This window comes from Lissotriton helveticus, chromosome 2_1, assembly GCF_964261635.1.
Source record: "Lissotriton helveticus chromosome 2_1, aLisHel1.1, whole genome shotgun sequence".
In the NCBI taxonomy this organism is placed as follows: domain Eukaryota; kingdom Metazoa; phylum Chordata; class Amphibia; order Caudata; family Salamandridae; genus Lissotriton; species Lissotriton helveticus.
Window position 1 is genome coordinate 1,400,484,100 of NC_136059.1, and position 22,490 is coordinate 1,400,506,589.

At 44.8% G+C, this 22,490-nt stretch overlaps 1 protein-coding gene across 1 annotated transcript in view; it reads left to right on the plus strand.

Annotated features, from left to right (window-relative positions):
- Positions 1-22,490, plus strand: part of LOC144818685 (dynein axonemal heavy chain 6-like) — a 1,395,111-nt gene that overhangs the window by 701,449 nt on the left and 671,172 nt on the right. Inside the window, exon 20 of the mRNA XM_078676337.1 lies at positions 18,223-18,403. Coding sequence (XP_078532463.1) covers positions 18,223-18,403 — 181 coding nt within the window. The remainder of the gene's footprint in view (positions 1-18,222; positions 18,404-22,490) is intronic.

The following is a 22,490-nucleotide window of genomic DNA, read 5'->3' on the forward strand; positions in this document are numbered from 1 at the left end:
AGCACTAGCGTGCTGGCAGACCCTGAAAGGTTGTTACAGGGATTACAGGGCGGTACCCCAAGGGAGCTCCCAGTACATGGGATCATACTTCCAACACTGGAATCAGTGTTGGGGTATGATTTCAACATGTTTGATACCAAAAATTGACCGGGTTCGGTGCAGCCATTATATAGGTAGCCATCTCATAATGACTGAATTCCACTATATGTATTAAAATGGTTGACCACACTTACAAAGCCTGGAGAATAGACTCCGGGGGTCATAGGGGTGTTCTGCTCATGCTGGGTCACCCTCACACTTATAACCATCCATGCTGCCCTCAGGACTGAAGAGCCTGCCATAGAGGTGTCTTATGCATTTTAAGTGCAGTGACCTCAGATATAATAAAACCTATATCTGTTGTGAGAGGTGCAAGCACCAACTCACACAGGCTGCAAGGGCACAATAGGGTGGCACAATACATGTTCCAGCGAATTGGCATACCTCTGGTGTACCCATGCCCTGGGTACCTTAGTATCACATACTAGAGACTTACAAGAATATACCAGTAGCCAATTGTGCAGATACAAAAGTACTTACCAGATAAATGTAGGGAAGAAAGCACAGTGATAGGGGTCCTGATCTCAGTCAGACTAGTTCAAAAACACTGCCACCAAGCCAAAAGTGGAGGTAATCATGAAATCAGATCCTACTTTCCATCACTGACCTGCCTTCAAAGTTCCAATGATGGAGATTGGCCCTTTTCAGGACCACTGCCAGCAAGTCTCTTGTAAGCAAAGTTGGTGAAGCTGTAAAGGCAAAAATGTATTAGGGTTTGTCCTTTTAGACCTGCTTGGATACAGTAGAGCTTCTGATCTCTTGGTCAGAAATTAAAGCAGCTGAGCGCAGTTCAGAAGTTCACAACTGCAGTATCAGTATGTTTGCAAGGATTCATACATGGGTGGCTCTCAAAGCTATTTCTATGAAGAGGTATGGCTTACTTCAGGTTTGGTAATACACACGTGGAATCGAAGGGAGAGGCACTACATGGGAGACCGTACTACTCCCTGTCCAATTGTGAAATCATTAAAAGTGCAGGGCTCCAAAATTCCCAAAAATGGTACTAGTCCTATGTCTTTGACCTAACTGCAACCTACTTGACCTCCGTCTCTGAAAGCGGAGCAAATGTGACAAGATAACAAGATTTAAAGGCATCTTTATTGCTCATTACCTTTGTGAGCAATAAAAATGCCTTTAAATCTTGTTATCTTGTCACATATGTTCCGTTTTCAAAGAGAGAGGACAAAGGTTGGTTTGTTTTCCTACTCGCCAGAAAGGGTGAGTAGGACCTAAAAACAGCTTGACCTTGTTAAGTTTAGCTCGACTACGCGAACGGTCAAGTGGAATTTTCGAGCCCTGAAGTGCGTTTCACAGTTCATGAATTGGGGCAAGGAAAGAAAAAGAAAAGCTCCCCGCTTATTATATCATGAGGGTACTGGGCCACAAAGGTGCCCTGTTGCATGGGAGGAGACCTATGTCAGGACAAGAAACCTCACTCACCCGAGGGTGACATGCTTCATCATAGGGTTCCCTCCTCACACCAGGGCCGCAAGGCCACTGGTGTGGTCTACCACTCTTCTGGGCTAGAAGAGGAGCTGAGGTGATTTGGGGAAGAGACCAAGAGTATGGGTGATGAGGGGCAGAGTGCAAAATAGATAATGGGTGGGGGTTAAAACTGTATCTGGGAGGCCAAAGTGTTTTATTACGCAGACTCCTAGGACAGAATTAAAAAGAAAGAGAGGACTAGGGGTTATCAGCAAATTTACCCTTGTGATAGGTCAACATGTTTCTGGATTTTAAAGACCCCACTAGGGGTTCAGTGTCATTTTTCAGGACCAAATGATATGTCACTCGACATCCAATACAAAAAGGTGAAAATGAAAAGAAAAATATATATATATATATATATATATATATATATATGTGTGTGTTTTTTTTTTTTTGGGCAACCACTGTTCACGAGCCTGTATAAATGAGCCCTGGAGTAATAGAAGAATGGGTCCACCGTATCATCGGAAAAACAAACACAACAAAAAAACAGAGGCCAAATAGAGGAGCCATCAATCATGTGTTTCATACAGTGAAACACGTCACCAAATTAAACAACAATAAAGGAATAAACATAGTAAAATGGGTATTCTTACCAAATAAGTGAGAATTAGATATCTCTCTCCAGCCTTGAAGGTGACCTCACTGTGTACACGGCTAGAGGACAATAAAGAAATAAAAAGAAAGGTGAAGCATGGAGGAAAAGCTCACATCAACTTTCATGATAGGTCTGGCATGTTATGGTGTGACATGATAAACAAAAACACGGGTAGTTGTCAGATATTAAAAAACAAGAGGGGGGTTGGGGGTTGGTGTTTTATATAATACACTAGGAAAAGACAGTTTAGTGTCATAGAGCATTGCAAAAGGGACAAGGTGTCTGCTTGTTGCTAAAATTCTACTTCTCAATGTTAGGGCGCATGTTGCGAAATGGAAGTAAGCAGACAAAAAAACAGAAGGTCGGAAACTTACAGAGGTGATGTGGTTGTTTAATGCTGCTAGGAGTAAAACGGGCGAGCCAACATAAAGCATATTAATCAACAGGGACATAACCTTAGGGCTAAACAGGGACCTAACCTTAGGGCTAAACATTCAGAGGAGGTGACAAAAAAAAGAAACCCCTTTAGAAATAGTGTGTTGATAGACAGGGGAAGCACACAATGTTAAAAAAGGGCATTTAAGTAATCCACCAAGTCCATAATAAACCTGCGGAGCTTGCTCATACAGCTCGAAAGCAAAGTGTGTCATCCATGGTATAGATCTTATCTACAGGGGCATGTGTCCCTAACTCCAGAATAGCAGTGATACAATCTCTTGGAATGGTTTTGAACCAGAAGCTTAGCACATGGCAAAAATGAAGAAAAATGAAGGAGACAAGGCCAGCCTTCGTGCAACATGTCTTATACATTAAAGGGCCAGTGGGTAACTGGATATTAAACATAGCCGACCAGGAGACTGGTGATCTACCAGTGATATGGCCATGCAAGGGGAGCACTAAGAGTGCTGTCCAACTTACCTTTGCAGCAGTCTGTGCCCTGCAGGATGTGGAGGTCCAGGCTAGAAGGGGAATGTCAGAACTCTTACCTAAGTGCCAGGCTTTCCACAGGAGCAGATGACTAGCTCCCAAGTCCCCGCCGCCGTGCCAGTACAAACCTAGAAGTTGAACTAACACCCGCGAAGGGAAAGGGGAATGGGAATAGAAAGAGAGACTGCCTGCATGTTCAGAATCTGTCTGACCTTCTCTTTTCTGGTTATCTTCTATGCTGTATGAAGTGTACGTCTTTCTTCTTAGCCCCAGGAAAGTGTTCTGACAGAACCTGCAGAAGGATGAAAAAAACAGACCTTATTTCTCTAAAACACCTCCCTAAACCCACACTAGATCACTCTAACAGAATATATATTAGCTACCTGAATCAATAGACAGGCTTGCCTCTTTCTTAAATGTGTAGAATGATACTTAAAGCGTTGCAACAAGAATTGTTCTTAGATGCTATTGAAATTCTCTGTTGAAGACTGAATTAGTTTTAACAAAGTTTCATTTACAATGGACTGACTAAAGGTGTGTCTGAGTTGCCTTAGTCAAATCTTAGAAGCTTCTGCCTTACTTTATCTCACTGTCCACAACGAAGTTCAACTTGAGTCTTGACCAGTTATGTTTTCTCAGGAAAGAAAGGAAAAATTCAACAAAGTACCACTAGGGTGAGTTACCCTGATGTGCACACCCTTCAGCGAATGGAGGCACATAAAACCGGAGTGTTCCTGTAGCTAAACTTTCTCCTCAAAGCAGGCGGGAAGGGCAAAACACTGCTCTCCATCCAGGTTGACAGTTGAAGTGCGTGGCTCACAAGGAGCTCGCGCAAGGGGCCACTACGGCTCAAGCGCCCTGCAGAAAGACTAGAGCACATTTCTTTGATTAAATGGTGGCCGCCATCTTGGATAGTCTTGTAACCAGTCTGAGCAATCAAAAGCAGCAGTTTTCGCAAGAGCAGCACAGGTGGGGGCTCGGTCTACACAACCTCGAATATCAGGCAAATTTAGGCTTTTTCCGTCTTGGTAGGCAGATGAGGGCACTAGCTATCGAGTTCCTGACAGTACCTCCCTCCAAAGAACATCCTCCCAACTTGGGCTTCATAGGGTGAGTGTTATAAAAAAAACAACTTACTAATCTGGGAGCATGCACCATCTCCGAGGGTTCTCAAGATCTTTCCTCTTTACCGTAACCCTTCCAACCAATTAGATAATGTAACCTCCCCCTCTTAAGTCTTGAGTCCAGAATTCTATCGACTTCGTACTGTGAGTGTCAATCTATAGTGTTTGGATTTGGTGGGGTAGTTAATATCACATTGGGAAGATTCTTTTTAAGTGGAGACACATGAAATACCGGGTGAGCATTCTTCTGAAGGGGCAAGTTGAGCTTTACTGTGATGGAATTTACAATTTTGTTTATTTTAAAGGGGCCCAAGAATCTGGGTTGAAATTTTTTCTTTCTCTTGAGATGCAAATGTCTAGTAGACAACCAGACCGAGTCTCCCTTAGAATAATTGGGATTGGATCTTCTCTTTTGATCAGCATACTTCTTGTAAGAGTCTTTTGCTTGAGTCAAGTGTTTTCTGGCTGATTGGTATGTTTCTTGGATTTTCTCGCTAAGATTATCTACAGCGGGAAGCTTGCCATCTGACCTTCCTACTATAATTTTCGGGTGCCTATCAGTATTCACATAAAATGGAGAAAAACCTGGGGAAGCTTGAACTGCATTGTTATATGCAAAATCTGCAGTCCAGATGAGGTCTGGCCATTCACTATCTTGGTCTAGAAGGTATAGAAGGAGGTACTGTTCAATTTCTTGATTGACCCTTTCCGTCTGACCATCTGTTTCGGAATGATAACTTGTGGAGAAACGCGAGTCAATCCCTAACTGTTGCTTGAAGTCTCTCCAGAATAGAGAAACAAACTGGGTACCACGGTCAGAAGTTACAACTACCGGAATTCCATGTGCTCTGACTATGTGTTGCGAAAATAGCTGGTCCAGTTGAGGAGCCTTCGGAACCTTTTTTAGAGGAATGAAGTGACTCATCTTTGAGAATGTATCTACAAAAACCAAGATGGTGTCATACCCTTGACTAGTAGGCAAATCTACGATGAGATCCATGGTTATGGTGTGCCAGGGGTTAGGAGCAGTAGGAAGGGGTTGGTGTTCTCCCTCAAGGGCTTGTCTGTTGGTCTTTCCCCTTATACATTTATCACAAGAGCGGATGTTTTGTCTGACTCGAGGGATCATAGCGGGCCACCAAAAATATTTATTCAACAACTCTGTGGTTTTTAAGACTCCCTTGTGCCGAGCTAAAGGATCATCGTGACAGGTGTGTAAGGCAGACGCGTGCATTTCTTCAGTGGGCAAATACAAGGCCTCTTTGACATACAGAAGGTTTTAGATCACCTTTCTCGCCTCACCTTCTTGAGCCTAATTCTGGATTTCTTTGGCAGACAGAGATTCTCGAATGTTCTTTTTAATTTCTGAAAATTGTAATGCACAAATGAATAGTCAGTGGGTATTATTGGGGTTTCTTAGAATTATTCCATTTTAGTGGCGGTTCCCAGTCTTGATAAAGCATCAGCCTTCCCATTGGCAGAACCAGGGCGATAAGTAATAGTGAAGTTGAAATCAGCAAAAAAGAGTGACCATCGCAATTGCCTGGCCGTAAGGGTTTTAGCCGACTTCAGGAATTGTAGATTGTTGTGATCGGTAAATACTGTGACCACGTGGCGGGATCCCAGAAAATAATGACTCCATTCTTGGAAAGCATTCTTCACTGCCAGCAGCTCCTTATCTCCAATTGAGTAATTGATTTGCGGCGGGATCAGCTTCCTAGACCGAACGGCCACTGGGTGAGGTGGGCCGGTCTCTTTGAGCCTTTGGGAGAAGATGCCACCAATGGCCTGATCCGAGGCATCTGCTTCCACGTAGAAAGGTTCTTCTGTTTCTGGGTGAAGGAGAATCGGTGCAGAAGTAAAGGAGTCTTTGAGCAACTTGAAAGTTTACTCAACTTCACTGGACCATAGAAATGTTACTCATTTCCACAGAAGTTTGGTAATAGGAGTTACTTTCTTAGAAAACTCTTTGATGAAGCGTCTGTAAAAGTTGTCAAAGCCAATGAAACTTTGCACCTCCTTAACATTCTTGGGAGAGGGCCAATCCAAAATTACCTGAATCTTAGTGGTATCCGTGGAAGTTCCTTCTTCTGACAAAACGAATCCCAAGAATTCCACTTTCTTGACATGAAAGGCACATTTCTCAAGTTTCACATACAAATTATTCTCCAATAGCCGCTGAAGGATTGCTCTAACATAGGGCCAAAGGACAAGTTTGTGCCATCCACAGCGCAAAGTTCATTCCAATTCATTTGGCATATTTTATGTCGCAAAATTTCCAGTTGCCCCAGAATCGATCACAACAGAAACGTCCTTCAATTTATTTGTTCCAAATCTTAAATCAAAAGATACAGTTGAATGTGGAGATGCTGACTGTAGTGTGTTAGCCAAGTGTTGAAGACTGAGGTTTGGCTTTATCTGATCATCTATCAGCGCAACCCTTTTCTCTGATAGGGTTTCTATTTTACCAGATAGTTCACCTTGAGCTTCTTAGGACGTTCCTTCACAAAATGTCCAGACTGTCCACAATACAAGCACAGATTTCCTGATCTCCTTTTCTCTTTTTCCTCCTAAGATAGGGGTCCTCTAACAATGCCTATCTGCATGGGTTCTTCTGTAGGATGCGAATCTGAGTTCTTGGTATTTTCTGTCTTACTCCGATGAAATTGTGGAGGGATGGGTCGAAACTCTTGTTTACGTTCTGATCTTCTTTCTAATAACCTTTGGTCAATTTGCAACACCAAATCGATTAATTTGGACACATCAGTGGGTCTATCCGAGATTTGAGCCAGGGAGTCTTTCAGTTCTTCTCTTTAGAAAATTGCTGCTTTTTTGCTTCTGGCCATTCTGTTTCGACTATTAATGTATTAAATTGGGCCAAATATGAAATTAGATTTCGATTCCCTTGTTTTAAATCGAGTAACTCATTGTTTGTAGCTTGTGATATTGCTCGACGGTCGGAGATCCTGAGAAATTCTGTCTTGCAATTTTCAAAGTTATACAACACAGGGTCATTATAGGAAACTATAGGCATGGACCAAGAGGCAGCGTCACCACTCAGGTAAGACAATATAAAAGCTGTTTTTACTGATCATCATCAAAAATGACTGGTCTACAAAGGTAGTGTAACAAGCATTGAGTTAAGAATATTTGCACCTTATGGGGACTCTTTTAAAGCGCTCGGGGGGGCAGAGGAATGATTGGGGAAATGGAATGTATGACTTGTGTAGTTTTCTCCGAATTGGAAGCAGGGAATTCTTTTCCTTCAGATCCGCTAGCCTGAGATGAGGGACCTGTGGTAAGAAACTTTAGTTTTTCTATTAGTCGTTGATTCTCTGCCTGATATCTTTTTATTCATTCCTTTAATTCTTTATTTTTCTCTAGTGTAAGGGTTAATTGTTTTTCCATTTTTCTATTAGGATTGCTAGAGCGTTAACATCTAATCCCGTAGCCATCCTGCTCGGGTGGAACTGGTCGGCACTTCAATCTGTCAGAACTCTTACCTAAGTGCCGGACGTTCCACAGGAGCAGATGACTAGCTCCCAAGTCCTCGCCGCAGTGCCAATACAATCCTAGAAGTTGAACTAACACCCACGGGGGGAGGGGAATGGGAATAGAAAGAGAGACTGCTTGCGTGTTCAGAATCTGTCAGACCTTCTCTTTTCTGGGTATCTTCTATGCTGTATGAAGTGTATGTCTTTCTTCTTAGCCCAAGGAAAGTGTTCTGACAGAACCTGCAGAAGGACGAAAAGAACAGACCGTATATCTCTAAAACACCGCCCTAAACCCACACTAGATAACTCTCACAGAATATGGATTAGCTACCTCAATCATTAGAAAGGCTTGCCTTTTTCTTAAATGTTTAGAATGATACTTAAAGCGCTGAACTAAGAATTGTCCTTAGATGCTCTTGAAATTCTCTGTTGAAGACTGAATTCGTTTTAACAAAGGTTCATTCACAAATGACTGACTGAATGTGTTTCTGTCTCTGAGTTGCCTTAGTCAGTTCTACAAAACTTAGAAGCTTCTGACTTACTTTATCTCGCTGTCCACGACGATGTTCAACTCGAGTCTTGACAAGTTATGTTTTCTCAGGAAAGAAAGGAAGAATTCAACAAAATACCACCTCAAAGCAGGCGCGAAGGGCAAAACACTGCTCTCCATCCAGGTTGTCAATTAAAGTGTGCCGCTCACAGGGAGCTCGCGCAAGAGGTCCACTATGGCTCGAGCGCCCTGCAGAAAGACTAGAGCGCATTTGTTTGATTAAATGGCGGCCTCCATCGTGGATAGTCTTGAAACTAGTCTGAGCAATCAAAAGCAGCAGTTTTTGCATGAGCAGCCACAGGTGGGGGCGTGGCCTCCACAACCTTGAATAAGAGGCAAATTAAGGCTTTTTAGGTCTCGCGACCTATCGATGCGCGCATGCGCATCGAGCGGAGCGAGAATTCAAGTGGCGAAAACATCATGAAACCACCAGCTTTTTGCTGGCGTTTTCATGAAGTTCATGTGAACCACGTGTTCAAACATGAACGCGCATCAGCCTCCCTCCATTTGCCGCACAGCACATCAAAGGGCTTCGCCCAGCGTGCGCTCTGCGGCTTCTCGGCTTCTCCTCTAATTACAGCCTTCCTTGCATTTCTCCTCCCCCTCCCCAGCCAGCTTCCCCAGGCCGTGTTCCCTCAGATATGCTATTGCATATCGTTTGCTACCTCTTGTATTTTGTTTGCTCTTGATACTTGCACAACTGTCACTATTGCCTCATGTAACGTAACGTTTGCTTTTGTAACATGCTCACTTGTAATTTTTGCTTCATGTATCACTACTGTTGTCCGCACTATATAATAAAAAACGCCTCCCTCGCTCTTCTGCTGCCGCCATTGCCTGGGGCTCTCGCGCTCCTTTCTCCCTCTCTCCCTCTGCCTAGTCCTCCCACCCCTCCCTCTCCAGTGCGCGCTCCACTCGCATCTGCCTGCTGCCCCGACCCAGCAATGCCGAGAAGCTTGTTTCCTCTAGTAACATATCGTTTGCTACCTCTTGTATTTTGTTTGCTCTTGATACTTGCACAATTGTCACTATTGCCTTGCTTTTGTAACATGCTCACTTGTAATTTTTGCTTCATGTATCACTACTGTTGTCCTCGCTTTATAAAAACTGCTCCTTCGCTCTTCTGCCGCCGCCATCGCCTTGGGCTCTCGCGCTCCTTTCTCCCTCTCTCCCGCTGCCTAGTCCTCCCACCCCCTCCCTCTCCAGCGCGCGCTCCACTCGCATCTGCCTGCTGCTCCCCCGCCCACCCCCCCACTCCCCCACCCAGCAATGCCGAGAAGCTTGTTTCCTCTAAGAACATATCGTTTGCTACCTCTTGTATTTTGTTTGCTCTTGATACTTGCACAACTGTCACTATTGTCTCATGTAACGTAACGTTTGCTTTTGTAGCATGCTCACTTGCAATTTTTGCTTCATGTATCACTACTGTTGTCCGCACTATATAACAAGCATTGGCATAGCCAATAGGTCTCGCTTGTGGGACCTTATAAGTATTTAGTTTTGCAGCACAATATCCTTGTTGCATAATCGGATATTTTGCTGCAAAACTAAATACTTATAAGGTCCCACAAGCGAGACCTATTGGCAATGCCAATGCTTGTTCTGTCTTGGTAGGCAGATGAGGGCACTAGCTACCGAGTTTCTGACAGGAAAGCACCGCCGGGACGCTGGAGATCAAGAGGAGTGCGCCCGAAATGAAGCTGTGAGCTCACCTAGCGTGGCGTGGCTCAGGGGCCCATGGGAAGTGCAGTTCCTAGGTCCGTAGGCATGCGTTTTAGACAAGAAACCTGTTTCAAAAAGAGGGCTAGAGCATAGACTATGTTTTTAAAAAAAAGGGACTGTAAAGTGTTGCAGCAATTACAGAGCGATATGCATGTCCTGGAGAGAACACATATAAACATATAGAACTGGAAATGGTAACCCAAAAATGCTAAAAGGGCCAAAATAGACCGCATTTTGGATCTGAGGGAAGACAGTACAACTTCTTCTGTGCCGCCAAGTCTTGGTACTGCGGACATGGAGGTGCTTGTAACTCCACCTATTCCCCCGGTATTTGTGGTCCCTGAGCCATTTCTTTTCGGGGGGGTCTCTAATAATAATAACATGGCACTTCTAATTACCACGTTTACTGATATCCTTAACAGTTTTTTAAAACCCTTAGCCCTCAAATTAGACTCAATAGAATCGAAACTAATAGATCTAGAAAAATTAAGAGGGGGCACTGAGGTTCATGTGGGGCTGGGAGAAAGTACACGGGGAATACAGGGGCATACTGCCGGAGTATCCTCCCTGTCTATGTCTACTCCGGCTGTGGTTGCAACATCCCTTACAGTACCACCAGGGGAATACACAAATAACTCCGTTATATCGGAGCGTCCATTAGTGATTGTACCACCTCCCAGGTTAGAGCCACCGCTTCCTGCTCCCAGGTTAGTGCCGCCGTTACCAGCCCCCAGGAGATCAAAGCAATTAGCTCCAACTGTTCCATCTACACAGGAGAAATCTTCAAATGGGATGGTAAACGGTTTGAAAAGGCAGGTTGATCCCAAATCTGGGCACAAGGCAGTGCACCTACCTCCTGAGGCAGTGGGTTACACCGTAATTTTGATGGGTGCACCTGAGCTAGTAAGTGGTGCAACGGAACCATATGAATCCTTGCATAACAAGGTAATTAGTTGGCTAAACATTAATAGACCCCTACCGCCGCATTTAAAGGGTGATGTTCTTATGGTTAGCAGGGTCCCATGGGTTGGGTATACTTCCAAGAAAAGAGCGGGGGACTGCATTATTGTTAGTTTTAGGAACCCCCAGGTAGTCACTTATATCAGTAACTGGTTGGGTAATGCGGGTAATACTACCATCGAGTTGGTCCCCCTTTCATATTTCTACCCCAATGTGCCCACACACAATGGGAGGAAGGAGGAGGGGTGGACGCGGGTGGGCTTTGCTGTAGATGGGACAAGATACAGGCCTAGGCAGAATTTATTCCCGGCCGAATTAATTATGCACACCCCAACAGATACACTTGCCTCGACGAAGTGGATTGACTTTGCTGGGGTGTTCCCTTGAATTCTCATAGATCCAGTGAGAGTGGACCCGTAAGACAGGGGGAGGTAACGGTTGTGTTGGAGACTTTTGACAACAGGGACCGGGAGCTATCCCTAAGGAGCATATTAAAGACCCCTATTGTGACGGACAGGGTAGTAGGTACTTTACCCCAAAATGGTTCTGATCTCACCCCAATACTGCCGGGTGTCGTCAAGACCAATTCCACCCTCCAGTCCACTTTGGAGCCCCTAGTATGTCACCACACATCTCGATCAGGGGGCGATGTATTGGAGGCTCCACTGGGTTTATCTGTAGGACAGGCACCAAAAACCTCTATTGAGGTTTTGAAGTTCCTGTCCTGGAATGTGGCGGGTATCGTAAATAAAATTCACACTGAGGATTGGGACTTGTTAGTGGAAGGCAGTGATATTTGTCTATTCCAAGAGACTTGGGCGAGGGAACCCCTGAGTAAAACGGGCTATGCAGTTTTTGAAATCCCGGCTAGCTGGAATGGTAGGGGGAGGCCCTCGGGGGGTCTGGCGGTTTGGGTGGCTTCGCACGTTGGGCGTTCCGTGGAGAACATTTCCACGTTCTCCAGGGACATCCAGTGTGTGCTCCTTAGTTGGCCAAACGCTGTAAACCTAGCTATTGTTAATGTATACTCCCGCCCTGTTGGTGTGACTTCAGAATCACCTACCCTGGATGACCTTTTCTCCTTCCTGGGCCAACTTCCTAGTGATTGTAAAATAGTGATGGGCGGTGACTTTAATTGTCACTTTGAACCTCTGAAGGGTCTAAAGGAGGCTGCTATCACTATGGAAGATGACCATTGGGGTGTTCCTCCTTGCCAATCTCCTCATCCAAAAACCTGGTCCCCATTGGCAGTTCAAATCATGTCCCTTACATTTAATTTTGCGTTGAGGGCTTGTAACGGACGGACTCCGTCCGATAGTCCCTCTGTGTGCACTTTTAATAGAAGGGATCATGAATCAAGATTGGACTACATATTTGTTGATATCTCTTTATGGCCCAAGGTCCAGGATTTTAGGATATTGCCTAGAACAGATAGCGATCACAACGCACTGTTACTAGAAATGAAACACCCCGCTTCTATTGGCAAGTCACTTTCTTCTAGCCCATGTGGCGACCCCGGGACTCTGGTCCTTACCTCCAATAGACGCAGGGTCAAATGGGGGAAAATTATCAGTGCAGAAGATAACATAAGGAGGATTTATGAAGTAGCACTCCCTAAATTTGAAGAACTGGAGGATCTAGTAAATCTACCATGGCAACCCGATTTTAATGAACAGTTAGGACGCATCCATGAAAACTTGGTGGGTGCCCTAGGTGAGGTTTTTTATCCGGTGGTACCAGCACGGCGCAAAAAGACCAGAACCTCATCCTGGTATAATTCCTCTTGTAAAAAGGCAAAAATAGAGCTTATTGCCGCAATTAAAGAAGGCAAAGACAGGGGAAGGGTTGCTGAATTGAGGAGGGAGTATAAGGCGGCCTTAGTACTTGCAAAGTCAGAGTGGGATTGGAACCACTGGCAGGAGCTCTCCCTAGCATTGGAAACCAGGGATCTTAAGAAATTTTGGTCCTTGGTAAATTTTGGCACAGGTGAACCCAAAGCTGCAGTAGAGCCAAATATTGCATCTTCTGTGTGGGAAGAACATTTTGGTAAATTATACCAAGATATTGAACAACTGACAGATGTGGACGTCATCTCTGATGATCTACCCACCTCTGCAGTTGGTATGGAATTTACCCTTGTGGAGGTAGTGGGTGCGATGGAGAAGTTATCAAGGGGGAAGGCCCCGGGACTAGATAGATTACCTGGTGATCTTTTCAGATACCATTCGGAGATCTGGGGCCCATACTTTCAAATTCTTTTTAACGCCATTTTGGGAGGCATGGGGGTCCCTAGTACTTGGCTGGGGGCGGAGATAGTGCCCATTTTCAAAAAGGGCTCTCCTCTGCTCCCAGCTAACTACAGGCCGATCAGCCTCATAGATGTCCCCCAAAAACTCTTTTCCCGCCTTATCCTGGACCACCTTATGGACTGGATGGAGGCAAATGAAATCCTGAGCCCGCTCCAGGCTGGCTTCAGGAAGAACACGTCCACCATGGACCAGATCTTCCGCCTCGTCCTCCTATATTGGAAAACTGTGAGGATAGAGGGGGGGAGACTGTACATGGTGTTCGTGGACCTGAAGTCAGCCTTTGACATGGTCCCACGGAAGAAGCTCTGGGAGGTTCTGAAAAAGCTAGGTGTTCCCACACAACTATTGTATGCCATAATTAGGCTCCATGACAATAACTACGCACAGGTTAGGTGTGGTAGGGATGGAGAGTTGTCGACAAGGTTTCCTGTTCGCCGAGGGGTGAAGCAGGGTTGCGTTTTGGCGCCAACCCTGTTTTGCCTCTTTGTTAACAATGTTATAGCTCACCTGGACAACGTCAGCCATAATGACGCCCCCCTTTTGGCAGGTAGGAGGGTGCCAGCAATTATGTTTGCTGACGACACCCTCCTGCTTTCCAAATCCCCGATGGGGATTCAAAGGATCCTAGATGGATTTGGTCTCTTTTGCTTGCAGCATGGTCTTGAAATCAATACCGAAAAGACCAAATTTATGATCTTTAACCCATCCACAAAGACAAGACCAAACCCCACCCTGGGCGAAGCTAGTCTGGAAAGGGTTACAACTTTTCAATACCTGGGGGTAACATTGCATGAGAATCTCTCCTGGGAACCTCAAATATCTAAATCTCGGTTGAAGTTGTGTCAACTCTCAGGTGCAATTCTTAAGGTTGTGAACACTTCGACTTTTAAACCCATAAGCCCGGCATTAGAGCTTTATAAAACTCAAGCCAAGGCAGCTGCATCCTATGGCAGCGAGCTTTGGGGGTATAGAGCGGGGCGTGAACTGGCTAAGGTGGAGAATAATTTTCTAAGACGCCTTTTGGTACTCCCTCGTGGTACACCCCTGCTTCCCCTAAGACTGGATGTGGGTCTACCTTCTATCGCTATAGAACTGGAGTCCAGGCCATTAAGATTCTGGCACAGGCTATGGACTACCAGCGAACTCGCCCACTACAGGCAGGATCTCACCCATGTGTTGAGTCCTAATAAACGTGATAGAATCCCATGGTTGGCTTTTGTCAAAAAGGAACTGTATAGGTTGAAATTGCAGGACCTATGGGAGGACCCGGAGCATGGATGTCATACCATCTCTCGTAAAAATCTGGTGCGAATTCACAAGGAATCTAGTCTAGCCCTTCTCACGTCTGCTACCACCAACGGCACCCTGACTGCTCGTTTTTTGGAATTTAAGAATTCTTATGAATTTGAGGATTTTATGGACATCATATTCCCTATCCTGGCGAGGAAATTGTTCATACAGTGGAGGTTAGGCACTTTGCCCCTAAAAACCTTCACTTGTAAATGGCTTATGGGGGGGGGATAGAGTTTGTCCTGGATGTAATATGCATGATGAGGAGGAAACTCATCTTTTTTTCTTCTGCCCAGCATATACTAAACCTAGGAAATACTGGCTGATGCCTATATGCAGGAATCTGGGATCTAGATCCTATTTAACTGTATATAGAATTTTAAAAACAAGCACTTTGCCTCATATTGTATTTGCAGTGGCCAAATTTATTATGGCCACATGGCAGTTAAGGAAGAAATTATTGCCTGCGTAATTGTGGAATTGGTGAATGTTTCTTCCCCGAACAGGTCATCCTTTTTTTAACCCTATAACTTACTTTTAGGGCATGTAACTGAATTTCCAATTCATTTTTACTTCTTGCTATATAATTGAGGTTTCTTACCATTGTATTTTGGAAGATGTAATGCATTTTTTAAATGGTGTTGATATATTGCACTTATTATCACTGTATTTTAGAAATGTAATGCAATTTTTAAATGGTGTTTTTAATCTGTATTATAAGTAAATGTTTGTATGAATCTTTTATGGTCTAAACGACCGAAATAAAGAAACTTTGGATTGGATTGGATTGGAAATGGTAGAAACCAACAATAAAAATAAAAATAGATATAAAGATAATGTTGGGGGGATCAGGGGACTCTGAAAATAATTTATAGGATAAACTGGGTCACATGGTATCGAGTAGCAATGTAGCTAGCACAGTCAGTGTAGGATGACTGCAAATAGGTCAAGCAGTAAGTAAACTTCAGGAATGGTCAAATACTATGACCTAATGCCTAGTTGATATGTACTCTGTGAGAGGGATATCCATCATCCTAGACTCATCCACATGATGTCATCATTTAGGCCTTGTCTGTCGCAGCGGGGCCTGAAAATCCATCTGTGCTCCCTGCTGAATAAGACTGTTTCGTGGGTACCCAGTGTGTGAAAATAGTTGGGGGTGTCTATAATATCCCAGAGGATGTCTTGCTCAGTGTGTCCTGTATGTAGATATTATCTTGTAAGTTTGGTGTTGTCTTTAATAAACCGTATTGAACTCCCAATGTTCCACTATTCTCTGTCTTACCTGGAATGTGGTCCTCTCCACATAGATCAAAATGTAGGGGCAGCGTATAATGTAAATAACCTCTTGTTTATTGCAGTTGATGAGGGTGCGTAATTCCCAGGGAGTGGACAGTCCTAGATCTATCTGTGACATAGAGGTGGTGTAGGGGCAGATGGAGCATGATCCACAAGGTTGATGTCCTTTTGCAGGCAAGGTAGACCATAAGGTGTTTTGTCAAGACTCTCTCATTGTGGGAGATGGTGCTCTTGGTCGTATGTGTACCAGAATATCCCCAATATTCTTGCTGCGTTTAAGGGCAAAAATGGGCTTTGGTAGTTGATTTGCCACGGTATTGAGAATGGACCAGTTCCTGTTTATTGATCGCTTGACAATATTGGTCAGGTGACTATAAGTGCTAACGCAGATAATGCGGGCCATGGGGATTTTGGTGTATGTTTCAAGCAGGGCTTTGCAATGGTTAGGTCTAGCCCTTTTGAATGCTTTCTGTACGAGTTTAGTAGGGTAAGATCGTTCTGATAAATGGGTGCTGAGTGTGTCAGCATGTTCTCTGTATTTCGTGACTTCAGTGCAGTTTCTGCATATCCTTAGGAACTGTCCAACAGGGAGGTTATTCCTGAGAGCATGTAGGTGAAAGCTAGTGTAACTCAAGAGGGAGTTGAGAGCCATCAGTTTTCTATATAGCTCTGAACAAATGCCACCGTCCTTAGGATATAGCCGTAGCTCGATAAAAGAAAGGGAATTCTAACTGAATTCGCACGTGAGCCTCCGATGGGGGTTCCTGGATTTAAGCCAAGCGGCAAAGGTTTGTAATAAGTGATCTGAAGCTTCCCATATCACCAGGAAGTCATTGTTGTATCTCTTCCAGACTATGAGATTGGTAGAGTTGGGATTTTCAGGTGGGTAAATATGGAGGGACTCAAAGCTGTGCATGTAGAGGTTAGCCATGCTTAGGGCAACCGTACTGCCCATCGAAGCACACTTGACCTGCCAGTATAATTGTTCCTGGAATTGGAAGAAATTTTCTTTCATGGTGACCATGATTCAATCCATCTAAAAGGATGTAGGACTCAGGTCATCCCGCCTTCTTTTGTCCAGAAGCTCTCTGACTGCTTATAGGAACTCATCTTGTGGGATGTTGGTGTAGAGGGATTCCACATCAAACAATACCAAAAGGTGTTTCTTTGGGTCAAAGGTAATCTGAGTCAGTACATTTAGTACATGATTGGTATTTTGTAGGTAGGATGGCATTTCCGTCACAATAGGACGCAAATACCAGTCCATGAATTGGGAAAGTGGTTCAAGCAGTGATCCGATGCCAGAAACAATGGGTTGTCCTGGTGGGGGTCTGGTAGATGTGTGTATTTTGGGTAAGATATAAAAGTATGGTATTCTTGGCTGTTTCTGTTCCACAAATTCTGATTCAGTCTTTTGTGATCCAATCTGCATTTTCCCTTTCTCCACCAATGTTCTTATGGTAGACAGGAGTCTAGGGCTGGAATCCAGCCGTATGCGGCGTTAGACTCTAGAGTCATTAAGTTGGCATTGGCACTCGTCTTGGTATCTCTGGCTGTCCATATTGACTGTGGCACCTCCTTTGTCTGCCGGTTTTATCACTATCTCACTATCTGAACCCAGTTGTTGGAGACAGTGCAGCTCGACTTTGGACCAATTGAAGTAGGGCATCTTCACCGACAGTCTTTTGAATTCTTTGATCAAAGCTTTCTCAAAAGTAGCCACTTCTGGTGGGACCAAATATATGAGGTGGGTTGAATGTCGATTTGTTCCTCAGACCCGTGTTAGTCTCTCTTATATGGTCACCAGCTTCTGTGTTGTCTGTAAAGAAAAAGGCCAATCGTATCTTCCGGGAGAACTGGGCTAGTTCAATCCATGTAACAAAATCATCACTCAGATAGGTGGGGACGAAGCCCAGGCACTTATTTACTTAAGGTTTACTCCAGGGTTGGGTGTGAGTTACACCTGAATTTTAAGCCCTGATTGACATTGCTGTTTCTAGGAGTAAGTGTGTCTTATTCCAGGTTTAGGGGTGAATTACTTGTGAGTAACCCTGAGAAAGACATACTGGCTTATGAAAACTACTCAAAGAAAATGCTTTGTCAATTAGGTCTATATATCTCGGTGTAACTCACATCTCAAAAGGGAGCATGATACAACTACATAAAGAACACCTTTGTGAGCATTTATATTTCCCTATTAGTATTTTAGCTTTCATTTCACTAATGTTGCTTTGTTTCTATTGCATCTTTGATCATATTGCAAGTAATCATCATCAATTCAGTGGTAAGAACAAAGTAGGCATTCATTTATATATTTTTAAATATATTTATTTTGTAACTATTATTTTCATTTCATTTCTAGTGATGTGGTACGCTTAGAAAGACCTGATTTAGAGGAACAACGAAACCAGCTGATTATAAGAATAAATTCTGATAAAAATCAACTGAAAGCAATAGAGGACAGAATTCTAAAGCTCCTTTTTGCTTCGGAGGGGAATATTTTGGACAACGAAGAGTTAATCAACACGCTACAAGAATCAAAGGTTTGTGCAAGCTGTGCCTTTTTTCTTTTTTAACATACATGAAGTAGTGCATGAAAACCATATAATGTGACTGGCAAAAATGAACATTTATCCAATTACAATATTTTATTACATATTTTTGTACAAAATTTTACCGTCATAAATGGATAGGAAATTACATATATCTTAGTACGAAACATTGTGTTATGAGGCAAATGAAAATTAGGATCTTTGTTAGAAAGCTAGAAGCAACGGGGTAACTGGCCAATGGGCAGTTGTATGCTGACAAGTGTTCACATTAAAATTACCTGGCAGTAAGAATAAGCAACACAGTTTCCCCCACACCCCCACCTAAGAAATGGGGAAATATGCTCTAAGATAAATGTTGCTTTTCATGTTCTTGGCCAAATTTACCTGAAGAGAACAGCTTTTGGCGGCACCCTATACATTTACAGCTTGGAATTAGGTCAGTTTTAGTTTATGGAGTGAGGTCCCTCAGTTATACGCAAAAAAGTTATCTTTATGGCCACAATCTGCAGGAAATTGAGTTAGCTGCTGCTTAAATTATATTAAGTTTGCTTCATTGTTGGTTTGTTTTGAAGTATTGTTTGATGATTATGAAGATGCCTTCCTTCTAATGTATTTACATTGTTTTCATTATTGAATTATATGTTCATGACGATTTGTATCTGAAACAGATTTCTAGCTGCAGATTCCTTACCTTTGAATTTCCTGGGCGTCAGACTAGATTTGAAGCTTTTGCTGGAGTCGTACCCCTGCACGCTGTCGGGTTTCTCTGTTCGGTTCCACATGGCATCGCCGGCACCAGATGTGACGTCTCAGCCACCTATAGAGGAGCCACCCAGGTGCCTGGACGTCAGTTTATTTCTTTCCGCAACAGTTAGTCCTGATCTGGAGAAGAGCTACCACTCAGTCTTTTTTGGACAGACTTTTTTCAACGTTTTGTTGAAGTGTTTTTTCTTGTGTGTTGAGGGATGACCTCTCAAAAGTTAGGGTTTAAACCGTGTGGCTCTTGTCACTGTGCCATGTCAGTTACCGACCCGCAACTTCTGTGCTTATGGTGTCTCAAGTGAGAACACAGCTCAAAATAATGCTTGGACTGCCGGGCGTTGGCGCGGAAGGCTTTGAGGGAGCGGTCCCTAAAGCTGCTGGCGGCCTAGAAGTCAACACCAGCTAGCGCAACTCCTGGGAGATCTTACTCCCGATCGAAGAAGAGGTCAATAGATCACTTCAGTAGCCCCAAGTCTTCTTTATCGCGCTCAACATTCTTGAGACAGTCTGGGAAGAAGCATAAGAAGATGAAATCTAGACGGACTTCACCTCCTCCGTTTGTGCATTGACGAGTCGAGTGCGGACCTTTGACATTTCAGGAACTGTTCTATGGAGCAATTGCCAGATCCGACTCCGCACCTCCCTCGGTTTCCAGGAGCTTGAGCGATCCCCTCTCAAATAATAGAGATTTACCAGGCCATGCGCTGAATATTTGAGAGGACCGACCCATCCGGTTTGGCTCCAGGCTCCGCAGGGTCGGAAGGGGCCCCATCAGGTTCCGCACCAACAGCTCCAGCCCCTGCTCTGGTCGGGACTCATGGATCTGATCCTGGATCAGGATCGACGCTGATCGATTACTGAACCAACAGTGCCTAGGGGGTCTAGGTCATTGCCTGGACTTATTGAGGAGATTACAGGAACGGGAGAAGAGTGGGAGGGGTCACTGGACCCTATAGAACAGAACACTCCAGGTGAGGAATTGGGCTGGTATGAGGAGCTGGTGAAAATCAGTGGACTGGATACCCCTCCAAATGCTTGTATGCTCTCTCCACCTCCTGTGGCTATGGAGGATGGAGCGTCTTATGCTAATGTCGTGAAAAGGGCAGCAGAGATCCTTGACTTCGAGCTGCCGTCGGTCCAGGTCAAGACTAACCTCTTGACTGAAGGGCTTCCTCACCCGAACCCCTTTTGTCCTTCAAGCACTGGTGGGTGTCCTTCTAGGCACTTGGTCCAAGCCTATCTCAGGGGCTCTTGTGAACAGGACAATAGCATGCCGCCTGTGCCCTGCACCAGGTGATCCAAGTTTCCTCAGCTAGCATCTACCCCTGAGAGCTTGGTAGTTCAAGCCTCAACATCCCATAGCATGTTCCCTTCTGCTCCCCTGGAGAGGGAATCCAAGAGGCTGGAAACACTTGGGAAGCAGATGTTTTTTTCCACCATCCTGGCATTGGGGTCGGTGATCACCACATGCCTTCAGGGCCATTTCTCACATTCCTTATGAAAAACGATTGCACAAGTGCTGCCACGGGTCCCAGAGGAGGCCAGGGCTGTGCTCTCCCAAGCAGTGAGAGATAGGAAGGAGGCAGCAAAGTTCACCCTTAGGTGTGGTCTGGATATGACTGACTCGCTGGACAGAGCGGTTTCATTGACAATGCCCTTGCAGCACCACACCTGGCTGAGAACAACTGGTTTCGCAGAGGATGTCCAGGCCAACATCATGGACATGCCCTTCGATGGAACTCGTCTCTTCGGAGAGAAGCCAGACTCAGCGTTGAAGTGCTTCAAGGACCCTTAGGCTACAGCCAGGTGCTTTAGCCTCTTGGTTACACCTTGCCCCCAGTCTACCTTTCACCCCTTTCCTGGCAATGGAAGTGGATTTCAACTACGGCAACCATTACCAGCCACCATCCTGCACAGACTTCCCCAATTGTGTGAAGAGATGGACACAGTGCATTCTGACCTTGTGGGAATGGTAGCCGGAAGTCGTCCGCCACCGATCCCCCAGCGGCTGGATTCTAAGTCCTCCTATTTTGGTTCTGCAAGACCATGGGTGTCCAGTTAGAGGCAGAATCCAACATCATCTCCACTGTCAGTCAATAGCATCGGGCGAGTGGGTCAAACATCGGGCGAGTGGGTCGTGCAGATCATTCGGTGGTGTTACTCCCTCCCTCCCTTCCAGTCCTTCCCTCCCCTTTACTGCCATCTCAAGAACAGTTGGCGGAGGATCATCTTCTCTTGCTCCAAGAGGAAGTTACAGCTCTCCTGGCAAAGGGGGATATTGAAAGGGTTCCAGTAGTGTAGGTAGGCACTCTTTATTATTCGCACTTCTTTCTGATACTCAAAAACAACAAAGGACTTCGTCCTATTATAGACCTCTGAACCGTCAATCTCTTCCTCAAAAAAGAGAAATTAAAGATGTTCATGTTGGCTCAGGTCTTGTCTGCCCTAGACCAAGGAGACTCGGTGGTAGCTTTGGACTTTTAGGATGCGTATTTTCACATTCCCATCCTGCCGGCCCACGGGCATTACATGCAGTATAAGGTAGGCCATGTGCACTTTCGGTTCATTGTGCTACCCTTTGGCCTTACCAGCGCCCCTCAGGTGTTCACCAAGGTGATGGTGGTGGTTGCAGCTCAACTGCACAGATGAGGGGTTTCCGTCTTCCCCTACTTCGATGACTGGTTGTTGAATGTGTCTTTACCCCATACTGTTGTTTCCCACCTACAGACTACGGTGGATCTCCTGCATTCGCTGAGGTTCACTACAAATGTGTCTAAGTCACACCTGACTCCTTCTCAGATGCTCCCTTTCATCAGAGCTGTTCTGCACACAGTGCAGTTTTGGGTTTATCCTCCCAAGAAGTGAGTCCAGGATATCCAGGTTATGATACTAATGTTGCAGCCTCTATACTGGATTTTGGTGAGAATTACTCTGAAGCTGTTGGGCCTCATGGCCTCCTGCATCCTATTGGTACATCATGCCAGATGGTGTATGCAGGCTCTGCAGTGGGACCTGAAGTTCTAGTGGGCATAGCATTAGGGGAACCTCTCGGTTGTGTTCCAGATCTCGAAAGAAACTGCAAAGGACTTGCAATGGTGGCTTGATTGGGTCAGAGGCAGACCCATCTCCTTGCCCAACCACATCTCACAGTAGTGACAGATGCGTCACTCCTGGGGTGGGGCAGCCATTTGAGGGAGGTACAGATCAGAGGACTTTGGTCTCTGGTGGAATCAGGGCTCCACATCAACTTGTTGGTGCTCTGGGTGATCCGACTAACATTGAAATCCTTACTTCCCTCTGTCAAGAGGAAGTTAGT